The 23228-nt window shown below is 45.3% G+C and overlaps 1 protein-coding gene across 1 annotated transcript in view; it reads right to left on the minus strand.

The window, feature by feature from the left end:
* ALK (ALK receptor tyrosine kinase) overlaps positions 1 to 23228 on the minus strand; it is a 676514-nt gene that overhangs the window by 464289 nt on the left and 188997 nt on the right. The window contains exon 2 of the mRNA XM_047745310.1: positions 15541 to 15660. Within this exon, the coding sequence (XP_047601266.1) occupies positions 15541 to 15660 (120 nt within the window). The remainder of the gene's footprint in view (positions 1 to 15540; positions 15661 to 23228) is intronic.

A 23228-nucleotide genomic window follows, 5' to 3' on the forward strand; every position in this document is an offset into this window, starting at 1 on the left:
ACCAGGCTTGGGCCAGGATGAACATCAGATTTACTGAATCACCAGCCCTTAGTTCCTCAGGTTTGGCTTACTGGCACAGTTAAGCCGAGGCTAGATAGATGGCTTCAAGGATGGCATATACCATGCCAGCGGAGTCCTGATGAGTCTGATTTGTGTATTGAACAAAGAACCACGTGAAGCACCGTGCACATGTGACAATTCTCTTACAAGTGGCTTTTAGATGTCATATAATAGAGCTTCATGTTTGAAGCTTTGGCCCGTAAAGAGAGCTCCAGAAACCAACATTCTCAAAACATTGGCAGTCCTTAAGGAGCGTGCCCAGCTCAAGGGAACTCCCATGGCTGCCACCAATCTTGAGGCACAAGGTGGAGTCATCTCCTTTTCTCAAGGACTTCTCCAGAGCTTCTCAGTCATTGACCTTTGGGTGATGAGGGACCGTTGAGACCATCTGACACAAAGAAACTGAGGTCCAGAGCTAGTACAGATGAAAGTGCAAAACTGGTAGTAAAATGTGGTTTCTAACTGTGTGATATTTATTATTATTATTCTCAGCTCAAAAAACAACAACAAAAAACCCCAAAATAATTCCTTCAATAATAAGGAAAATTCTCAAAAATTTCAACTCTGTTTGTCTGGAATAAGTAAGCAAAAGCATACATGGCTAGGTTTCAAATATCTTCCAATGATTTGAAGGCTCAAATCGCTTCCAGTCAGTCTTTCTGGCTTCTCTCATCCTAGATGTACTCTCCTGCCAACAAGCTGCTTTTTGATGATTGCTGGAAGCTCCCTGTCAGAGAGTAGGTCTGTGCAGAGGCCAGAAGCTATGATAAGAACAAAGCAAGGAAAGGCAGGGCCCTAGGAGTGAAAGGAGAAGACCACTAGAGAATTCTCAGAAATTTCCAAACTCTGGGCTCATCAGCCTTAAGCTTTTAGGCAATTCATTTAACCACCTGAGTCTTGGTTTCCTTGTGCATGAACTGAGAGCTTTATCACGATAATGATGCTCATAAACATAGTCATACCTGCAGCGATGATCAAATAAGGGAATGAGTGTGGGCGTGCTTTCTTAATTAGGAAGGAATCTACATGCATGTCTTTCCACTGTGGCCGAGCTGTGCCTCATATTTGCCACTGGGAGCCTTGGAATGAGCTGAACTGACTTGACCTTGGAGAACCCAGGGAGACACTGACTAGAACAGGCATCTTTCTATGTTGCTCTGTTTGACATCGAAACCTCAGGGCGCACCATGCTAGCTGGGGAACACATAGGCACACAGATGCTGCACAGGACCAGGCTGACCAAGGTGAAAGCTTGGCTCTTTCACCTTACTTGCTCTATACCTGGGGTCAAATTATTTACTCCCTCTGTGCCTCAATTCTTGCATCTGTAAAATGGGGATCAAAGCAGGGACCACCTAAAGGGGAATGTGAGGAGGATTACATGCAGTATGCATATCAAGCTCCCAGTATGGCAGTGACTGGCCTACATTTATTATTAAATTTGGCAGTCAGTACTCCTGCTCCTCAGGTGGCCTCACGGGTCAGCCATGGCAGAGGGGAGATGAACAGGTACATGTCCAGCACTGAAGGCAGGAAGCTTGAACTGGGTCTAACCTTGTGGAAACTCCTTACTCAATCTTTGCTTTTTATTTTTATTATTATTATTATTATTATTATTATGTTCTGATAGTCACCATACAGTACATCATTAGTTTTTGATGTAGTGTGCCCTCCTTAATACCCATCACTGGGCTAACTGATCCCCCCCACCCACTCCCCTCTAAAACCCTCAGTTGGTTTCCTGGAGTCCACAGTCTCTCATGGCTCATTTTACCCTCTGATCCCCCCCAGTTCATTTTTCTCTTCCTTCTCCTAATGATCTCCATGCTATTCCTTATGTTCCACAAATAAGTGAACCCATATGATAATCAACTTTCTCTGCTTGACTTATTTCACTCAGCATAATCCCCTCCAGTCCCATCCATGTTGATGCAAATGGTAGGTGTTCATCCTTTCTGATGGCTGCATAATATTCCATTGTGTATGTAGACCACATCTTCTTTATTCATCCGTTGAAGGGCATCTCAGCTCTTGCCACATTGTGGCTACTGTGGACATTGCTGCTGTGAACATTGGGGTGCATGTGGCCCTTTTCACTACATCTGTATCTTTGGGCTAAATACCCAGGGTTGCAATTGCTGGGTGATAGGGTAGCTCTATTTCTAACTTTTTTGAGGAACCTCCACACTGTTTTCCAAAGTGACTGCATCACCTTGCATTCCCACCAACAGCATAAAAGGGTTCCCCTTTCTCCACAGCTTCTCCAACATTTGTTTTTTCTTGCCTTGTCAATTTTTGCCCTTCTAACTTGTGTAAGGTGGTATGGCAGTGTGGTTTTGATTTGAATTTCACTGATGGCCAATGATGATGAACACTTTTTCATGTGTCTATTAGCCATTTGTATGTGTTCTTTGAGAGAAGTGTCTGTTCATGTCTTCTGGGCATTTTTTGACTTGGTTATCTGTGTTTTTTTTGGGTGTTGAGTTTCAGATGTTCTTTATAAATCTTGGATAATCAGCCCTTTGTAGTGTCATTTGCATAGATCTTTCTTCTCTTGCTCCGTGGGTTGCCTCTTTGTTTTGTCCAGTGTTTCCTTTGCTGTGCAGAACCTTTTTTATCTTGATGAAGTCCCAAAAGTTCATTTTCACTTTTGTTTCCTTTGCCTTAGGAGACATGTCTTGAAATAAGTTGCTGTGGCCAATGTTGAAGAGGTTACTGCCTATGTTCTCCTCTAGGATTTTGACAGACTCTTGTCTCACACTGAGGTCTCTCATCCATTTAGAGTTTATCTTTGTGTATAGTGTAAGCGAATGGTCATTTCATTCTTCTGTATATAGCTGTCCAATTTTCCCAGCACCATTTATTGAAGAGACTGTCTTTTTTCCACTGGATATTTTTTCCTGCTTTGTCAAAGATTAGTTGACCATAGAGTTGTGGGGCCATATCTGGGCTCTCTGTTCTGTTCCATTGATCTGTTTTTGTGCCAGTACCATGCTGTCTTGGTGATCACAGCTTTGTAATCTGGCTTGAAATCAGGCAATGTGATGCCCCCAGCTTTGTTTTTCTTTTTCAACATTTCCTTGGCGATTCAGGGTCTTTCCGGTTCCATATAAATTTTAGAATTTTTGTTTCAGCACTGTGAAAAATGCCATTGGTATTTTGATCGGGATGGCATTGAAAGTATAGATTGCACCGGGCAACATAGACATTTTAATGTTTTTTATTTAATGTATTTATTCTTCTGATCCAAGAGCATGGAATGTTTTTCCATCTTTTTGTGTCTTCTTCAATTTCCTTCAGAAGTGTTCTGTAGTTTCTATAGTATAGTTCCTTCACCTCTTTGGTTAGGTTTATTCCAAGTTATCTTACAGTTTTTGGTGCTATTGTAAATGGAACCAATTCCCTAATTTCTCTTTCGACAGTTACATTGTTAGTGTATAGGAAAGCAACTGATTTCTGTGCTCTGATTTTGTATCCTATCTCATTACTGAATTGCTGTATGAGTTCTAGTAATTTAGGGGTGGAGTTCTTGGGGTTTTCTCTTTTTTTAAAGATTTTATTTATTTTTTTGAGAGCAAGAGAGAGGATGAGAGAGACAAAGCATGAGAGGGGTTGGGTCAGAGGGAAAAGAAGACTCTCTGCTGAGCAGGGAGCCTGATGCAGGATTCGATTCTGGGGCTTTAGGATCATGACTTGAGCCAAAGGCAGTTACTTAACCAACTGAGTCACCCAGGCACCCTGGGTTTTCCACATAAAGTAACATGTCATCTGCAAAGAGAGAGTTTGACTTCTTTGTTGCCAATTTGAATACATTTTATTTCTTTTTGTTGTCTGATGTCTGTTGCTAGGACTTCTAGTACTATGTTGAACAACAGTGGTGAGAGTGGGCATCCTTGCCTTTTGCCCTGCTGATCTAACTTTCCTTTGGAAGTGAAGTCACACTAGACCTTGAGTAAGAAGAGCTGTGTTCTAGACCCTGGCTCTGTGCTGTGACTTCAGGCAGATCATTTAACCTCCCAAGGCCTTGGTGTCCTCACCTGAAATGTGAAGTGGGGGAATGAAATGATCCTCAGGTCTCTTCCATCTCTACCATTTTAAGACCAATTTCCCTTTTTGGGCAGATGGCCAAAACAAGCTCTCTAACTTGGCTCCAACAGCTGGTCAGCAGAACCCCAAGAGTCCTGACTTATAGCCCAGGCTTGGATGATGAGGGGCTGCTCCTCCCCCTTGCTGGTTTATCTCCTAAAGGGGTACTTGGCCCACCAGTTACCTTTGATATTAATCTTCCAGCTGCCACCAACATCTGGTCACTTACTTCATCATAAGACTAAGTACCAAACCTAGCCACTGCCTGCTCCCCCCACCCACAACCACTACTCATTTGTCATGGGGCCCCAGAACTGAAATCATTCACTTCCTTCCCACCAGTTCACTCCCTAGAATGCATCTGGGAACCAATCACCCAATTCAAGACATCTGTTTAGTTCACTTATAATCAAGCTTCAGCAAAGAAGGGCCAAGTCTCCTTCAATCAATCAATTATATAAACATAGCCACAAAACAGGCTCAAAGAGGGTATGTGTGCAAGCATGCCCGGGGTGGTGGGAGACAGGCACAGAAAGCTTGATTCTCATTTCTCTTATCTGTGGCCAAAGCAATGTTGTGGATTGAAGAAATGGGTCTCGGCTCTTCATCCCAGAACAGAAAAGTGAAAATAATTAAAATCCCAGGTGTTCTGAAGTTAACCAGCCCAGCCTTCTCAGTTTATAGATGCGAAAACCAAGGCTCAGGAGGGTGATGTGACTTGGCCAAAATAGCAGAGCTGAGAAGTAAGGGGTCTGGAGAAGTAAGAGAGCTGAGACCAGAACCCAGACTGGACTTCCAGTCCAGTTCTTTGCCTGTGATTTCCAGGAAGTGTTCATGTAGAATATGGAGTCTCCGACCCCACAGAACATGGTGAAAACTTTGGTAGTTTGTCCACTGCTCAGCACTGATATCCATATAAATGGGAGCATTGCTAAAAGCAGGTTGGAGGAGAGCCTGAGCAATGTGGCATCCATGATAACCAGAAAAGGCTTATGGTCATGGGGGCTCTCAACTTCAGAACATGCGAAATGACCCTCCCCACTTACTCTTCTTCTCTAATAGTGAGGACCTGCTGGGTGTTGGAGGTTACCAACCATGGGGTTCTTCCCTGATACCAATCCGAAACACAGACAGATACCAGGCTGCCGTAGCCCAGATCTTGTGCCCTCTGGGGACTCCCAGTCCTGGGAGAGGAGACAGACTTCTCCCACCTAACTCTCACAGCTGGCAGACATGGTGGAGACATGGGGACACAGAACAAGAGAGACTTTCTGCCTCGGAGGACCAGAGGCTCACAGAGGAGGCTATTTTAGGGCTGCAGCTTGAATAATGAGAAGATTTTGACATGGTATAGGTTTACACTAGCGAATGTGTTAAGAATGAATGAAGGATTAAGGTTATTCCAGGCAGGTGGGGGGAACTAGGAGTGCGGATTTTCATGTCGTTGTATGAATTTTGAAGTTGGGCTACATAGCATTAAATCCCAGCACAGAGAGTATCATGGTTAAACTAAAGTGCTTTCAGGTTCCAGAGGGCAAAACTAGGGATTTAAAGAGTTTTCTGGAAAAACTTTCTAGCAAAGTAGAGCCAGGTCACCAAAATGCAGGCTACCACTGGCCTCTCACTGAAATGGGTCTCACTCCGGGGGTGCCTGGGTGGCTCAGTGGGTTAAAGCATCTGCCTTCAGCTCAGGTCATGATCCCCGGGTCCTGGGATCAAGCTCTGCATTGGGCTCTCTGCTCAGCAGGGAGCCTGCCTCTCCCTCTCTCTCGCTGCGTGCCTCTCTGCCTACTTGTGATCTCTGCCTGTCAAATAAATAAATAAAATCTTAAAAAAGAAAGAAAGAAAAAAAGAAAGAAAGAAAGAAAGAAAGAAATGGGTCTCACTCCGGTTCAGAAGGTTTTAGTGATGCGCTCTGTTTTGGCACAGAAATCTGTCCTCAGGGTCAGTCCTTACAGTGATTCGGTCAGTTAGGAATCATGACCATTTCCATTTTTCAGATGACAAACAGAACCAGGGAGTGATTTATTTATTGGCTGAAGGTAGTGAAACACACAGGCCCTGGAGCTGGAAGCGAATTCTGCATCTCAGACCCCAACTGAGCTCCTTGCCCACCATGCTGCTCTTGGCTTTCAGACAGAGGCTGGCAGATGGCTTGCCTGAATGTTAGAGATGACATTTAAATAGGCAACAAGGAGGTCACTATTCAGAAGACCTGGGATCCCAAACCTAGTCCTACTGTGCCTGGACCCCAGATCTTGTTTTTAAGATGCTCTTCACGTGATCGTGAAGTAACTAGACCGGGCTAGTTACCGGCAGGTCCTTCCACCGCAGGATGGTACCGACCCCAAACTGATGCAATCCTTTGGACATCAGGAACCCAGTGGATTGATGGAGACCTGAGGACTTAAAGGGATGACATGCATAAAGCCATAGATAGGAGTGACATGTGAGGAAATGCTTTGCAGCCCAAGTGCTGAGAATATATCTGAATCATCACCCAAGCATCTGTGTGGTTGGTTAGATGTGGGCTCTTCCATGCAGATGACCTGGGTTTGACTCTCAACTTTGCCACCAGCTCTGGGCAGATCGCTGACCTCTCTGGGCTGAGTTTCCTCATCTTAAGATGAGGCTATTTGACCAAACCACTGTGGACCCTGACAGCTCACGATTTCTAACCAACCAAATTATTCTAGGCATCTACTCAGATGGACTGGGTAAAGTTCTATTAATCTGAGGTCTCTTCTGGCATATATTTGCATATGAGGTTGCTTTGACAAAACATTTCATTTTAAAAGGATTTCCTCTCATTTTTCTCACTCTTGATCAGTCTTTTTCCTGCATATGTTTTGGACACATGTCTTTCTGGACTGCTTAGGAATGCTCCATATAAAATATCTCAGATGTCCCAAAGCTGTCAAAACAAAAATTCCTCAGCTCACTCACGTCTGCTGAATATGCTTTTTTAGATTACATAAAGAAAAAATAAGCCTGCCCAAAGTAGTTAATGTGATAGCTTTTAATTCTAAACCAAAGTATGTCCAACACAGAAACTGTTTTCCCCTTAGCCCTCTGTCTTTCTGAAACCAACTGCCATGACTTTAGGAATAAGAGGGCTGGTGAGAACATCCCTACCCTTTACTAAAACAGAGATCCTCAGGGGCTCTGGGCTGGGAACTGAGAGACCTGAGTAAACTCCTAGTTTGCCCCTGGATTGTTTGGCAAATGCTGCAATTTCATCTAGTATGTATTTATCAAGAACTCAACTGAGTACAAAACACTGGCTTAATCACTAGAAATGCAAAAGGGAACAAAATGTGGATTCCTTGACCTCTAAGAGCTTACAGTCTCAGAACCATGATGATTCTGGGCCACAAATAACTAAGATAAGTCACACTAATAAGTGTGACATCAGAAATATAAAGTACTGTGGAAAGCCACCACACAACTTTCCTTGGTGAGAAAATGGGGACAGAGTGAACAACCTTGCAGGCTGTTCCAGTCTGGGGGTAATGTGGTCACCAGCAGCTGGGAGGGAATGCTTCCTATATGGTCTCCAAAAAGAAGCTCTATCAATCTAATAGACATACCATGTCTTTGCTAAAACTGAAAAGTCTTATTTCCCAACCAAATCTTCCTGTTGGTTTTGATGGATCATCAGACCCAGGGATATTGCCCACATATACAAAACAATCACACAACGAGCATTTAAGAAGCACCTTTCAGACGGGTGTTTGGGACTATCTTAGACCTATGATAAAAGCGAACTAGAGCAGAATCTCTATAAGGAGCAGAGGCAAAGAGCTTGGCAAACTGTAGACACCCACTGGATGAGTAAATGGGTGATAGATAAAAATAGATCGATAGATACATACATACATATAGGGATAATAGATGAAGGTGACTTACCTTCTTTTTTTACATTTTTCTACAAATTTTATTTTAATTCAATTAATTAACATATAGTGTATTATTAGTTTCAGAGGTGGAGGTCAGTGACACATCAGTTATAGATAACACCCAGTGCTCATGACACCACGTGCCCTCCTTGAGGCCCATCACCCAGTTATCCTATCCCCCCACCCAACTCCCCTCCAGCAACCCTCAGTTTGTTTCCTGTGGTTACAAGTCTCTTACGGTTTGTCTCCTTCTTACTTATCTCTGGTTGGACAAATTAGATTCATCCATGATTGCTCTACCAACTGACCTAGTTTACCTAGTTAACAGTTACCTAGTTAACTGACCTTAGTTTAGTTGACCTAGTTTAAAAGGGATGAAATACAACCTAGGAAATTTACTGGGTTGAAAAGAAACATCAGGGAAGTTCCAGGTTTTGTGATGATGGACATAATCTAATGGGAGTTTCTTAGAGAATTTGGGATGTTCAAGAAATAACCATTTCCTGTACAAGTCAGAATCTTCTCAGATACTGAGAGGGGGATTATACCAACCCAATGTTATAAAAAGCATTCCATCAATTTTTCCTTCAGAAAAAAACCCGAGAAGGAGGACACATCAGTATAGTCTGGGCATCGGTGAAAGCCCCGCTGTGGAGGCAGGGACTGCACTGGGCCTTACAGGCTGGAGCTGGTAGGCTCCAGGGAGACAGGTCCAAGGGAAGCAAAAACAAAGCAGCTGGGGACAGAATGGAATGAGAAAGCAAGAAAGAGGGGAGAGGAAGAATGTAAAATATAAGGAGTATTTATGTAAGGGTGAGAAAAGGCTCTTAAAGTCCTTGTTCTGCTTTATGGCTCAGTGGCTTCAACACTGTTGATGATTTCTGTATCTAAAATTCTTCCCCACCTTGGTTTCTGTGACGATCCCACCTTCTGGTTCTCCTCCTATATTTCCCATTTCTCCATTTCTGCGTGTCATGCTTCTCGTCCTCTTACATGAAATATCTGGAATCTTTATCCTCCAACCACCAGCCTCAACCACAACTTCTATGATAATGACTCTCCATCTCACCTCTGTCCTAGACTTCCGCCTAATCCAAGACCCAGACTTCTGACTCTCTACCTGTCACCTTCACCTGGATGTCCTGACAACATTCATGTATAACTTGCTCAGCAGAGCTCTCCCCATCTTCTCCCCTCTAGATGTCTTGGTCACCATCTCTCCTTGCCAACTGTTTCTCCTCCTCCTCATTTCAGTTAACACGACATTCATCTACTCAGCCACTGAAGCTGGACTCTCCTGGATGGACAACTAAGTCATGCTCACCCCATAGCCAGAATCTCTCCCAGATTCCCATCCTGCCATTCCTTCTCCAACCTATGCTTCACATGCAGGATCATGTCTAAATCCTGAGTACCTCTGGAAGTAACTGTTTCCTGGGCTCATCCCTGCTGCTTCCTTGCAGGTCCTCCCCATCCTGTGTCACTGACATTGACCTGGTCCTAAACATGCCTTTGCACATTCTTTCCCTCTGCCTGGAATGCCCTTCTCATTGGTCTCAGGGTCCGAGGCCCAACTGAGCTGTTCCCATCTTCAAAACACCTACTTCCGAAGTCCCTCACAGAACTGGCCCTGCTTCTTTATTTCCAGAGAGCTTTGGACATGCCTTTGTTTCTGCATCTGTCATACAGAAGGCATGTCTGCCTCTTCCTTGAGAGTTCTTAAGGGGAGGGATTGTGCCCTGTTTATCAATGCAATGCCTAGAGCAGAACCAGTCATATGGCTTGTATTCCAAGAATGTATATACCCATCCACCCATTCTCTGTGGTGTCAGAGACACACTCAGGGGAAATGATGCAGGCAGGTAGGGATACTGAAGCAACCCTCAGTGGGGAATCACCTGCATCAGGGAACCACCTGCCCAGGTAGGATTGCTGAGACCATGTTAGCAGGAGAAAGAATATGGGGACAGCAGGCCAGAAAGGCATGAGTGATCCTTTCCACATTCGTCTGTCTCTATCTCTGTGTGTCTCTGTCTCCATTCCCTCATCTGTCTCCTTTTGTCAATGCTTTTCCCCATGTTTGTGACAATTGTTTTATGTACTTATTTATTTATTTGGGTTTTTTGTTTGTTTGTTTGTTTTTTTTAGAGAGACAGAGAGAATGAGGAGATAAGGGGCAGAAAGAGAGAAAGAGAAAATCTTAAGCGGGCTCTATGCTGGGCTCCACCATGAGCTCTGCACAGGGCTTGATCTGATGAACATGAGATTATGACCTGAGCCAAAATCAAGAGTTGGACGCTTACGGGACTGAGCCACCCAGGAGTCCCTGTGACTGTTGTTTTAAATGGTTCTCTTTGACTTGCTTTTCTTGCCTTTGTGTCAGTTGGTGAATCACTCTTGTATCTTTTAATCTGCCTGTTTCCTTTTTACTTCTCTTTATTCAATCTGCCACTAATGGAGAAATGGCTGGTATTATTGAGTGGGCCTATATGTCTTCAATTTAAAGATAAGGGATATGATCACGTGCAGCAATTTAAACAAATCTTTTATGGAAACACCTAAGCCATCTGCTTTTTATGTAATTTTCATGGGTTGGGTTCATTGGCCCCTAGCAGGCCAGCAGTCCTCAGAGTGGCTGGCGTACCCTGTTCTTGGTGGTGTGTGACCGCCAGCATTGCTGGTACCCCTTGGGACTCAGTCTTTTTGAGCACAGGCCTTGTGCTCACCATGTTGTAGATTAAAATACGAGAGTATGGACTAGGAAAGAACTCAACTTCCCAGTTCAGTGGAGCAGGGTGGAAAGAGAAAACAAAGAGGCCTGGCCTGTCAGGGCAGGGTAATTGTTAGGAAAGCTTTCAACCATGATAGTGGTCCACGAGGGAACTGGGAGCTGCTTTTCACTGACACCAGGCCCTTGAGGGTGGAACAGCTGATCACGTCCAGCCATATTAAATATGTAATTTCAGAAATGTGATCAAACTGACTTCTTGCCAGAGCTACGAAGTAAATCCCATAAGGGGCTTGTGGACCTTTTTGTTTTCCATTTTTGATTCTGTGGTAGGTTGATTTCTTTTTTCTTTCCTTGAGAGAGAGATATGTTTAATTTACCCAATGTTTTCAATCAAAGAAATTGATACATTAACAGCACCGGTGATGGTGGCAGTGGCAGCAGAGAAAGTAATTAAAAAGTCTAATTTTTCTTTCTTTCCAATAGCACCAGTCCTTAAATTGGATGGGTCTCCATGGGCTTGGAAGCAGATGAAGTTTTAATAGGACTTTTATTTAAAGTCCAACAATGGCTTTTTTGTGCCCTAATGCTGGGTGTTAGGAGGAATCTTTCTTTGCCACGAGTCCATGTAGACACTGCAGGGCTGGAGGGACGAAGGACTGTATGACTTTATTAGGGCTGTCATAACAAAGTCCTGCAAATGGGGTGGCTTGGAAAAACAGTCATTTATTCTCTCACAGTTCTGGAGGCCAGGAGCCCCAAATCAAGGCATTGTCAGAGCTATGCTCTCTGATAGCATTAAGAGGGATCTGTCCCATGCCTTTCTCCCAGCTCTTGGTGGTTTCTGGCAAACCTTGGCAATCCTTGGCAGTCCTTGGCTTGTAGATATGTGACTCTAATCTCTGCTTCCATCATTACATGGTGTTCTCCTATGTATGTATCTATGTCTCGTTTTCTCTTCTAGTAAGGGCCTAGTTATATTAGATTAAGCCCTCCTCTAATGAAGTATGAACCCGATTATATCTGCAAAAATCCTATTTCCAAATAAGGTCACATTCACAAGTACTAGGGGTTAGGACTTCAATTTATTTTTTGGGGGGGACACCATTCAACCTGTAACAGGAACCATAGTCTAGACTGCCTACAGTGCCCACATTTGGGAAGAGATGAATTAGCTGGCCTACCCGGGACAGCCTCAATCTGGGGACATCAAGTCTCATTCTATAGCTGCCTAGATCTTGGGTATCAGACTGGACATTCAGTGTGAACACCAGGTCATCTAGGAAATGAGAGCCGTCTCCATGGAGGGAAGACTTCACCTTTGAATTCATTTTGTGTTGTAGTAGAAAGAGCACTCTGACTTGGAGTCAGACAATCTGGGTTCAGTCTTGTCTAACTGCTGTCCTGTTCCATCATAGGGGCTTATTAATAAACTCCTTCGGCCCTCAATTTACATTACATTACATTACTTGGGATATAAATAATTTCATAACAGGCTTAAGTGAGAAAGAGTGTGAAAGAGTTTTGCCAAGTATCAATGTTTTTGTTTTTCAGTAAGTAAGAACTCTCTTCCTCCTGCTCACCTGGGGCAAAACCTTTGGTTGTATTACGTTTCATATGTTGGTCTGATTCTTCCCACACCCGGAGTGGGCAAACATGAGTTCAGTGGGTAGGACACCATCTGCTTCTGTACCTCTAGAACCAAATGTGATCACAGCCTTCAGTGGCCTCAATCTTTTAGCCCCTGGAGCCACCGGAATGAACAGATTTTTATCTGGGTGGGTAGTGAGAGACCAGTCCTCTAGCCAAGCTTATAAATAAGTCTTAAGGCATCAGAGCTGATGATAAAAGGAGCAAAAAAAGGTATTTCTTTAGATGCCCCCACCTCCTTCAAAGCCTTGGGGCAGGACTGTGTGGCTCTCCGCTCGTCAATGATGAAATTAGCGGGCTGCCATCCTTCAAGACAAGAAGCGAGAAAGCGCTGGAATCTGATACCAAATGCCACTGAAGAGAATATATTTTATACACATAAAAGGCCCCAACATAAATTAGAAGAAATATGGTAAGACTTCAAAAAGGTAGGTCAAACTTTTTCCTCAAGCAGATAATTACAGGCTGGGGTGAGTAAATCTTGTTAGCCTCTCGCCACCTCGTCCCTTCTCATAAAACACCGGTGAAAAACACCGGTGAAAGAAAGCCACACTCAATTCAGGACTGGACAGCCTGCCTGAGAGGGCCAGCCAGCCGCTGTCCATCATGACACCTGTGGGCAGGCTGTTGCCACCACCCTCTCGTTGCCCCCTTGTGTGTACACCCCCTCCAGAAAACGCCTCCCACCTCCTCCGCAGAACGCAGGTGCCAGGCTCCACGACTCAAACACCCACGTCAACTTGCTGAGACTTGGTTACTTCTCACAATCTGAAGAACTATCCCTTCAGGCGGCAATTTTCCAGTCAAATTTCTCTGCCCAAGTTTGAGGCCTTAAAATTAATGAAGTTGTTAACATTTCTTAAAATGTCTTTCACGGCAGTTGAAAGGTGTGGATTTATCACCAGAGAGCCTGCTGGCCTCTCTGGTTCATAGACACATGTGGGCTGAGCCCCCAAAAATACCCTTAAGGGGACAGGAGTCTCGGCCTTCAGTGTGCTCTGTGCCCCCAGAGGCACTGGCTGTGGCAGGGGGCCTAGCTAGCTGCCTACGGAGTTATTTCTCTGGCCTCTGAGCCCTGAGAGAGCAGAAGTAAGTCTTACCTATGTACGTATTTGTATCCCCTCCGTTCTCTAGCACTGGACCAGGCACACAGAGGTGACGGGGGAGGCAGCCAGGTCTCCACTGAATTAAGTATAATAAGATAAAAGGCTCTGAAGTCCCTTACCCTCAATCAAGGAGTCACCAAGGCCAAATCAGTTCTTCCCACCCGGTGACTCAACGGCAATGACGGTATTGCCTTTGGCATCTTTATCCAGCATTTGGGCAATGTGTGGCCGATGGTCACACACACTGGGCTCTCCTCAGCCTAGAAGGCAATTCGTGAGAACTCTAGGCCACAAGGAGAATTTGAAAAGGACGCTGGGAATACCCCTGATCTCCACTTTTGCCCCAAGGCAGCATGCCACGCTGCCTCATTTTACAGGCAAGAAGGGTGAGGCCCAGCGAGAGCAAGTAGGTGTACCAGGGCCAAGCCCCAGGAGACAGCCACTTAACAAACTCCCGTGGCTTTCTCCTTTCGACATTCAACCTCCTTCTGGATGTTCCACAGAGGAGGGATGCAATGCTCTCTGTGTCACACAGGAGGGAGGGAGACCTGCCTTTTTTTGGACATTCTGCATTTTATAAAAGTTGTCATCCTGTGGAGATACTGAATGACTTTGAGAGCGAATTCAAAATGTTATCCAAAGACTGGTTGTATCACAAATCTGGTTACAAAGCAATAACGATACAAAGCCCCAGATTTCAATTATTTATAGACACTTGCCCTTATCACAAAATGACACTCAATGTCTGGCTTAAATAAAATCAAGAAGTAATTCTTATCTGGGATCTTCTGACAACTACTGATCTTCCTCTCCCACTAGGGAGGCTTAGAAGCAGCAGGAAACATCCCAGCAGAGAGTAATCCTCTACTGCCCTAGGGCTTTGGATGCATTTATTTTTTTAAGTTTGAAATGAAAGGTACAGTTAACATGAACCAGTCTGGCTACATTTATGCATGAGGGATTGCTGTGAGTGGGAAGATTCCTGTTAGGTTCATTTTTAAAAGCTTGGGTCCATTGGCAGAGACTGAATGTCAGGAATAGGTAAATATGCCCAGAAGGGAATCTAGAACTTAGTGCTATACCAGGTTCATAAATACTTAATTGAATCAGACTTCATGAGTACGTTCCATCCCTGGAAGCCTTTTGTATTCGTTCATCATGCACAAGTCTTTATGAGTGTCTTCTATGTGATACGATAAAGTGGGGAAACAAACACATCTTAGTGCCTACCCTCATGGGATTCACTCTAGTGACGTTCAGGAGAAAAGAAATGTCCACCTGAAAATACACCAACTCTTTTCCAAACCTGCTCTTTCCTCTGCAGAGGCCCAGCTTCTAGGAGCTGTTAGAATGTTAGGCATTAGCACAGAGAATGAGGAAATCCGACATCATATAAATATGGCCTCCTAATGGCTCCTAGACCAGGACGTAGCAGGTTGAGTAGGTGGCCTCCTGGGAGCAAATCTGAATGGAAGGGAAGAATTCTGGTTTTGTAGTTAGAGAATCCAGTCTGTGCCATCTTATTAAGCTCAGTTTCTACATCTGTGAAAATGGAATGAGACCTGGCCTCCTTACTTTCGAGGTGATTGCAGAAGCACATGAGCTGAGCTAATCTCTAGGAACATGTCCAAGTACCTTTAAAGAGTTACCCAAATGTAAAGGAGTTGCTTGAGGGACCCTGGAAGACTGGTGACCTCCAGAACAACAGAAACATGCTTGAGTCAGAACCCTGTATCGAGAAACCACAGTCAAAACACAGATAAGTATGGTGTCTCGTGATTAGTCAGGGGTGTCAGGAACACTATACACCATAAAGGCTGGGGGTTGGGATATAGTAGCAACAAAACTGTTGGCATTCTCTATGATAAAGAAAGCCACTGTGGGTCTGGAGAGGCCAGGCCTGGCTGGAATGTGCACCAGTGGAGGAAGATGGAGGACACTAAAACTCACAGTTCCCTTAATTATGAGCTGGTGATTGTACATCACCAATAACTGTGAAAGATACACTTACCATATCGACTACGATGAGACAGGAAAGGGAAAGAGTCTTTCATTATCCATGTCAGATTCCATGCAAAAGGAGCAGGAGGAGGAGAAGACAGGCTTGTTGGTGACTCCAAGGAGCTGTGACCTGGACATGAAAACAGAGAGAACAATGACTCGTGTGCTTGAAGTGTGTCTTCTGTCACTTATATGGCTTCTAGGAGAGAGTGTGTAAGGACTTTCACATCATCCACTGGAAAATCGGGGGGGAAGGGTGGTGGCAGGGAGAAAGACTGAGTCCCTAATAGACCGAATTGACCTCAGCACCTCAGCACACATTTTCTACCAAGGCAGCCAAATCTAAGAAGTCTGAATCTTGTGACCAACACCCTGACAAACAGCTCTGGGAGATGAACTAGAAGCCAGGCTACTTAATGGCTTGGTCTAATGGCTCTTTTCAAAGTCTATTCTTCCTATAAGAATTTGTACAACTTCATAGAGAACTCCATTCATCTTGTCCAGATAATGCCTCCACTCTATTTTATGTTCAGAATCGTTACTTCATCTAATGCTGTTTGCTTGGGTTATTATTCCCTTACCAACGAGAGGGTTGAAATTGCACTCAGAAGTTATGAGATTTTGACAATTATGTTATATTCAGGGACAAAAAAAGCTAGGTGATGGGTTTTCCCCCAGCCAACAGTCCAGGCAGCCATGAAGGATTAGCGGTCTGATTTGCATGAGAGAAAGAAGGGTTGAGAGAAAAGGAGCAAAAGCAGCATCATTCCTTTGCTTAACAGTACCTCAAGTGGGTTTTGTGTGGCGAAAAGTAATTATGATATATCTACAAATCAAATGAACACAGGTTACATGCTCTTAGGCAGCTCTTCCCAGGAAATCCCCAACTCAATCCCTATTTGCTAATGTTCACGGCAGGCAAAGCTTCTCCCGTTGGAGAAGAAAGAGCTTTTCTGTTAAAGTTGAGAATCAGCCCTGTTCCGTAGACAGATGTGCAGCAAGAGTGAGTGTGGGGGAAAGTGAAGGAAGGTGAATATCTATTCCTCTGTAGCTTCCATGGGCCTGGCGCTCTTGCTGGGCTCTTAATCTGCATAGTCCCACATGAGATTCACATTGGCTCTCTGAGACAAGCATTATCACCCCATTGTACAGATGCAACAACTGAGGCTCAGCAGAGCAAATGATGGAATCAGGAGCTGAATCCTGGTCTGCCTAGTATCAAAAAGCCACACTCCACACTCCACCGTGGGCGGGCTTGTTTGCTACTCAAACATAACTCTTTTTTTTTTAAGATTTTATTTATTTATTTGACAGACAGAGATCACAAGTAGGCAGAGAGGCAGGCAGAAAGAGGAGGAAGCAGTCTCCCCGTGGAGCAGAGAGCCCGATGCGGGGCTTGATCCCAGGACCCTGAGATCATGACCTGAGCCCAAGGCAGAGGTTTAACCCACTGAGCCACCCAGGAGCCCCTCAAACATAACTCTTAAGCCACCTTCAGGAGGGACTTGGTGAAGAAAACGAGGAGGAAGAAGAGAAAGAAGAGCAGGAAACAGCAGTAGAAACCTTTTTCCAGCCTGTCTGCTTTGTAGTTTCTTCCAGATCCCCTCCCACAGCATCTCCTCCGGGCCCTACCCCCTTGTGAGTCTCAATCCCTCTTCATATGCTTTAGGGAAATAACTGTTCTGGGTGGCCAGGGCAGCCTTGCCTCTCCAGGTTTCTCCACGGTTTTGTCTGCTGGTGCCTCACTTGGGATCACACACCCCTGCACCTAGACCAGGATGGGCATGCTACAGTCACCTTCCTGAAGGAGACATCCTGATCTATGCCTTCCAAAGACTGCAGTTGGAAGTGCTGGTTCCTGAGTGCCTAGGAAGGGTTTTTGACTCTTTTCCTCCCACTAATCTAAAGAAATCAGAACTGAGTTGATTGGTACCCAGATCCATCTTTCTGGTAACATTTTCTACATATGATTCAGAGGACATGGGCTGAAAGGGGTCAGGGACTCTGCTGATAATTTCAGAGAGAAGCTATCTCATGTCACCCTTGTGTCAGCTCTGTTTTGTAGATGGGCAGTGGGGCAGAGAGACATCAGGCCCAGAACCACACAGGTCTACTTGGGGGCAGAACTTGGGTTTATTAGACTTAAAATTTATAATATGAACTGAACACATATGGACCAGGCACTATGCTAATAAGCACTTTAAACACATCTCCCAACAACCTTGTGAATGGTACTATTACAGGTCCTCATTTTGCAGCCAAGGAAACCAAGGCTGAGGGAAGTTAGACTCCTGGACTGGGGCCACAGGGCCAGTAGGCAGGAGACCAGAGTCAACAGACTAGGTTAGCCCAATGCTACAGCCCATGTTCTTTCCACCACCCTTCTGAGCCCCCACAAACCAGTGTAGGGGGTCCTGCAGCTCTCTACTGAGCTTCGGATCCCCAGGGGGCAATGGCTAAGGTCCGGGGTCACGACTGAGCATGCTCCAGAACCGGGCAACAGTGTGGGGGCTCTCTGAACTCACGACATTTGCAGCCAAACCCTGCAATGACCTCTGTGTGAATAGCAATTTGCATCTCTAGTTCTGAGTCATCGACATAGCTCAAGTTTTAAGTAGTTTTGAAGCACGAGGAAGATCAAGCCTAGGCAGTGTTTCCCTGCTTCCAGTTGAGGTCATTTTTCTTAACCACACCGTCTGGGAATAGTACTAACTTCCTCCTGGATGAGAAGCACCAAATGGAGCATGCTCAACTTCAAGAAGCACTTATGGATCCATGCGTGGGCACAGGTGGCAGATGACATCCAATACAGATAAGGGCCAGGTTATATATTGAGGGAGAAAAAAATATCTGAAATCATTCAAAAGCAAGGGCTCTGAGGGCTGAGTCATGGCCCAGCAAGGAGCCACAGGCATCACTGTGGGTCATCCCTAAAATAAGCTAAAGCATCTTCTATCCCAAAATGCCAATAAATTGGTGGGCATCTTCAGAGAGGAATAGTGGAGAAAACACAGAAATACGGATGCTGCCCTTACAGGAACTCCTAGGATTCTTGCCTGGAATCTGGGTTTCCCTGGTTCCCAGAGGGAGACAGGTAGTAATTTCTGGCATGGCAGGGAGTGGGGGGTGGCAACCAGAAGGACGGGCCTCCCCACTGGAAAAAGTAAAAACCAAGAAAAACACAGCCCACATAGATGAAGTTGTTTTTGCCAGTATCAGAAGCATGAGATACACACGAGTTCTAGCCAAAGTGCAAAGAACATGCATAAACTGGAAATATAAAGGAGAAAGTACCTCTGAAGCTAACACATGCAGGGAAGAGGATCTCTATCTCCTTTACGCCCTCACTCAGCCCCCGTCCTCACCCTCGGTGGTGCACAGAAGCACAGATGCCATGAGACGCAATCCACTGAAGCAAGAGAATGGCTTGGTTTTGGGGGCTTCCCTTTGGACATGTTAGGGTGCAGAGTGAAAGGGGCTTCGTCAGCACATATGCATGGGGTGAAGGGGTGAGATAAGTCCCGCTCGCCAAGAAGAGTGCGTCTTGGACCCTGGGAAGTGGGGTGGCAAGGAAAGGAGAGGGGACAGCAGGAGCAAGAAGCTTCCAGGTGCCCAAGTGAGGCTGGCCCGTGATGGCTGAGACCACTGGAGGAGCGAAAAGTATGGAAACGGACTCTGGGCCGAGGGCGTTATTGGTTGGCTACAGGTAAGACTGTCCAAACCACTCCCCCACCAAAATACCCCACAACAACTCTGAACTTTCCAGCAGCAACCCTTTGGGAGATTTCATGCTGAATACTGAATTTCATTGCAGTGGTTTTACCCAGCTGGCAGTGACTGAGGACTATTGAATTTCACACGACCCCAGGACACGAGACCATTCCTGGATCTCACTGGAGGCTTTTGGCCAATAAACAAGGAATCTGTTTTAGCCCAGCACTTGCCCACTTATAAACTCATTCTCTCCTATCCAGAGTGCTGGTTTCTAATTCTGACTTGGCATGACCACCATAGACCCCTGTTCCTAAAGCTTTAGAAACTGACTTTTCTTCCTTAGAGAACTCCTCAGTGAATTTCTCCTTGTGTGACAAATAAATATGCTCAACATTTTTAAAAAACACTGGTGGTCAGGGGATAGGGGTATCATTGTTTTATTATTTGACAGTTGTTGAAATTTGGGGAGCTTGGGCCTTTTCTCTTCTCCATTTAAACTCACTCTCAAAGGGATCTCAACCAGTTTCATGCCTTCAAATACCACCTGTATACTAAGGCTACTAAATGTATAGCTCCTGGCCCAACTTCCCTAAACAGCAACATATATCACCAACTGCCAGTTTGAAATCACCATTTTATTGCCTGATAAGTATCTCAAACTTAACATGTGCAAAATGACACACTTGTCTCACTTAAACTCAGGTGTTCCCGTTTCACAAAGTGATGATAAAACTCTTCCGGTTGCTTAGGGCAAAACTAGGAGGAATCCTTGACTTCTTTCTTTTCCCACCCTGACATCAATTCATCAGCAGATCTCGCTGGCTTTCCCTGAATTCTGTCCTTTCCATTTCTCTCCCGTCGCCTCTCGGCCCGAAGCCTGAAGACTGCTGAACACACTCCCAACTGGCCTCCTGCTTCTACGATTTTTTCACTCTTGGGGTGTTTCCCACACAGCACTTAGACTGTCCCTTCAGCCCTGAAATGGCTTTCACATGGCCTATGTCGTTGTGGCTTAGTCCTTGACAGCCCCTCATGATCTGGCCCCTGGTTCTCTCTCTGACCTCATTTCCAGCCATGTTTCCCCTTGCCTGTGGAGCTCCAGTCTTACAGGCCTCCTTGCCAACCCTCAAACTCACCAAGCAAACCCCCACCTCAGGGCCTTTGCATGGGTGGTTCTCTCCGTCTGGAAAGCTCCTCCTTCCCAGAGGCACATGGCCATTCCCGCTATCCACCCAGGTGTCTGCCCAAAGGTCACCTCCTCAGAAATATCTTTCAGATCAACCTGCCAGAAACAGCAGTCCCTGTAAACCACTCGCTATCCCCTTGATCTTCAGTTAGCATTTCTTACAGTTACATCTACTTGTTTATTGTGTGTCTCCTCCCCTAGGTACGGATATATCCCCATGCCAGGCACATAGGAAGCACTTAGTAAATACTTGTTAAATGCATGAAACCAGAGGGGCACCTGGGTGGCTCAGTGGGTTAAAGCCTCTGCCTTCGGCTCAGGTCATGATCTCAGGGTCCTGGGATAGAGCCCCGCATCAGGTTCTCTGCTCGACGGGGAGCCTGCTTCCCCCTCTCTTTCTCTGCCTGCCTCTCTGCCAACTTGTGATCTCTGTCTGTCAAATAAATAGATTAAAAAAAAAAAAAGAAATAAATGCATGAAACCAGAGCCTTGGAGAAAAGTGCTAACTCTGACGCTCACTAGCTACTGGCCTTCATGCTAATCACATACTCTGGAAACTCCACATTCCCAAAATGATAAGACCAAGAATAATGTATGTTCTACCAACCCTCAGGGGTTTGTAAGGGCCAGATGAGCTAATGTGGGCATGATCTACTCTTTAAATATCACTTATGCCACTCTGGAAGTTTCACGCCTCTATCTCCGTTTCAGAATCCAAAATGAACGGGCATCTTGGTTCCCTTTCTATGTCCGGGAATCTCAGATATAATGTCCAGAAACTGAAAGGGCTCCCAGAGAGCTGTTTCTGTATTCTTCACCAGTTAATTATTAACCCTACCAACTGTCCACAAACTCTACTACTCCAGATCCAGCCAACGGCCAATATCTTTATTTCCAGTCTGTATTTTACACGTCTCACTGTGTGTCTATTTATTCCTAAGCCAATGTACATAATATGGTAAATACATCATACTCACCTCAGTATAAATAATAAAGAGCTATTTGTGTGTGATGGTTATTTATATAAATGCCCTGGGTTCCCTAGCAAGCATGTTTTACAAACCGACATCAATAAAATGTAAAAATGCTTCTATTCTAAACACTTCTTGGAACCGTTCCTGCCTTGCCTCATACGCGCTCTACTTATTTATTTTCCTTCCGACAATAAAACAATCAGTGACAGGCTGCTAGCATTCCTCCCTTATTCGAAAACACACTTAATAATGCATTCTTTTACAATGATTTTGTGTCACACAAAGCAAAGCTTAATGTGGTCAAGTGAATCGTGGTCCTGACATCGAATGGGGGTGGCGAGCAGACCCAGCAAGGCCAGGCGCATGGGGCAGGCCGCCCGAGGGAGCACAGTCCGCATGCACCGGGCTGCGCCCGCACCTGCTCAGCCAAAGAAACCCTCCCAGTGCGTTTGCATGTCTCCTGGAGTCAGTGGTGACGGTGGAGTTGTAACAGGTGGTTCATCGAGCCTGAACAACAGAGATGTGATTTTCAGAGAATAGACAGAGAGAGATGTGCAGATGTGTCCTTTGTCCTGAACATGCAGACCTCCCACACCTTCGCCGGGCCTGGAAAATCAAGGGGTTGAATCAGCTGTTCACGAAGGTCCTCTCCAGCTCACACATAGCTGATTCGCCACAGTTTGCTTTCACATTTCCTTCCAGCTGGCTCTTTCAGAGACGGGGCTATTAGCGTCAGGGTGGAACGTGAATGGAACTCAGCAGCCCCCACTCCACCTTGTCCTTCTCCAGGCTCCACCCTCTCCCTGCCAGGAAGCTTCGAGTTCCTTCTTCGCAGCTCAGGTCCTGAAGCAAAAATTATCTCCCCTAATAGTCTCTTGTACTACTGAAAGCCAGAGTTTCAACACATGTGTTTTGTCTCTCCCCAACCCCAAAAGGATCCGTGTATAACTGCTGAGTTCACTCAGCAGTGAACCACATTCATCAGTTGGGAAAAGCAGGCATTAAGGAATATTAAGGGAATATAAAGGAAATTATGAGGCTGGTCCCTGCCCTTGGGGAGATGGTTACCTGCAGGGTATACTACCCCCACACCAAAAAGGGCACCACAAAGGGGTTTCTGCAAAAATGACTAAGACGTCAAATAGCATGGAGGACAAGGGGAGATGGAGAGGAGAAGGGAGTTGAGGGAAATTGGAAGGGGAGGTGAACCATGAGAGACTATGGACTCTGAAAAACGATCTGAGAATTTTGAAGGGGTGGGGGGTGGGAGGTTGGGGGCACCAGGTGGTGGGTATTGTAGAGGGCACGGATTGCATGGAGCACTGGGTGTGGTACAAAAATAATGAATACTGTTATGCTGAAAAAAATAAAAAATTTTTAAAAAAATGACTAAGACGTGTAAAGTTGAAGCTTCATGCTTCTGCTACTATGTACTTTCTTGGCCCTATTTCCCACTCTATCCTTTTGCATTCTATGGTCTCTAGGACACATGTCTTCAAGCTTCTGCCTAACCTGATCTTTCCCTAGAACATCTTTTCTTACCCAGTCTTTCCTAAACCCTGCCCTTCCTTAAAGATCCAAGCCAAATCTCTCCCTCTCCAAGGGTCCCCATCTTCCCTGAGCTCGGGCCCCATCAAAGCAGTTGAGCTGGGATTCAGAAAGGACTAACACAAACTCAGCTGAGGGGCACCTGGGTGGCTCAGTCGGGTAGGCGTCCGCCTTCAGCTCAGGTCATGATTTTGGGGTTCTGGGACCAAACCCCATGTTGGGCTTTCTGCTCAGCAGGGAGTCTGCTTCTTCCTATCCCTCTGCCCCTTCCCCCTG

The sequence above is a fragment of the Lutra lutra genome, chromosome 9 (assembly GCF_902655055.1).
Source record: "Lutra lutra chromosome 9, mLutLut1.2, whole genome shotgun sequence".
NCBI classification, from domain to species: domain Eukaryota; kingdom Metazoa; phylum Chordata; class Mammalia; order Carnivora; family Mustelidae; genus Lutra; species Lutra lutra.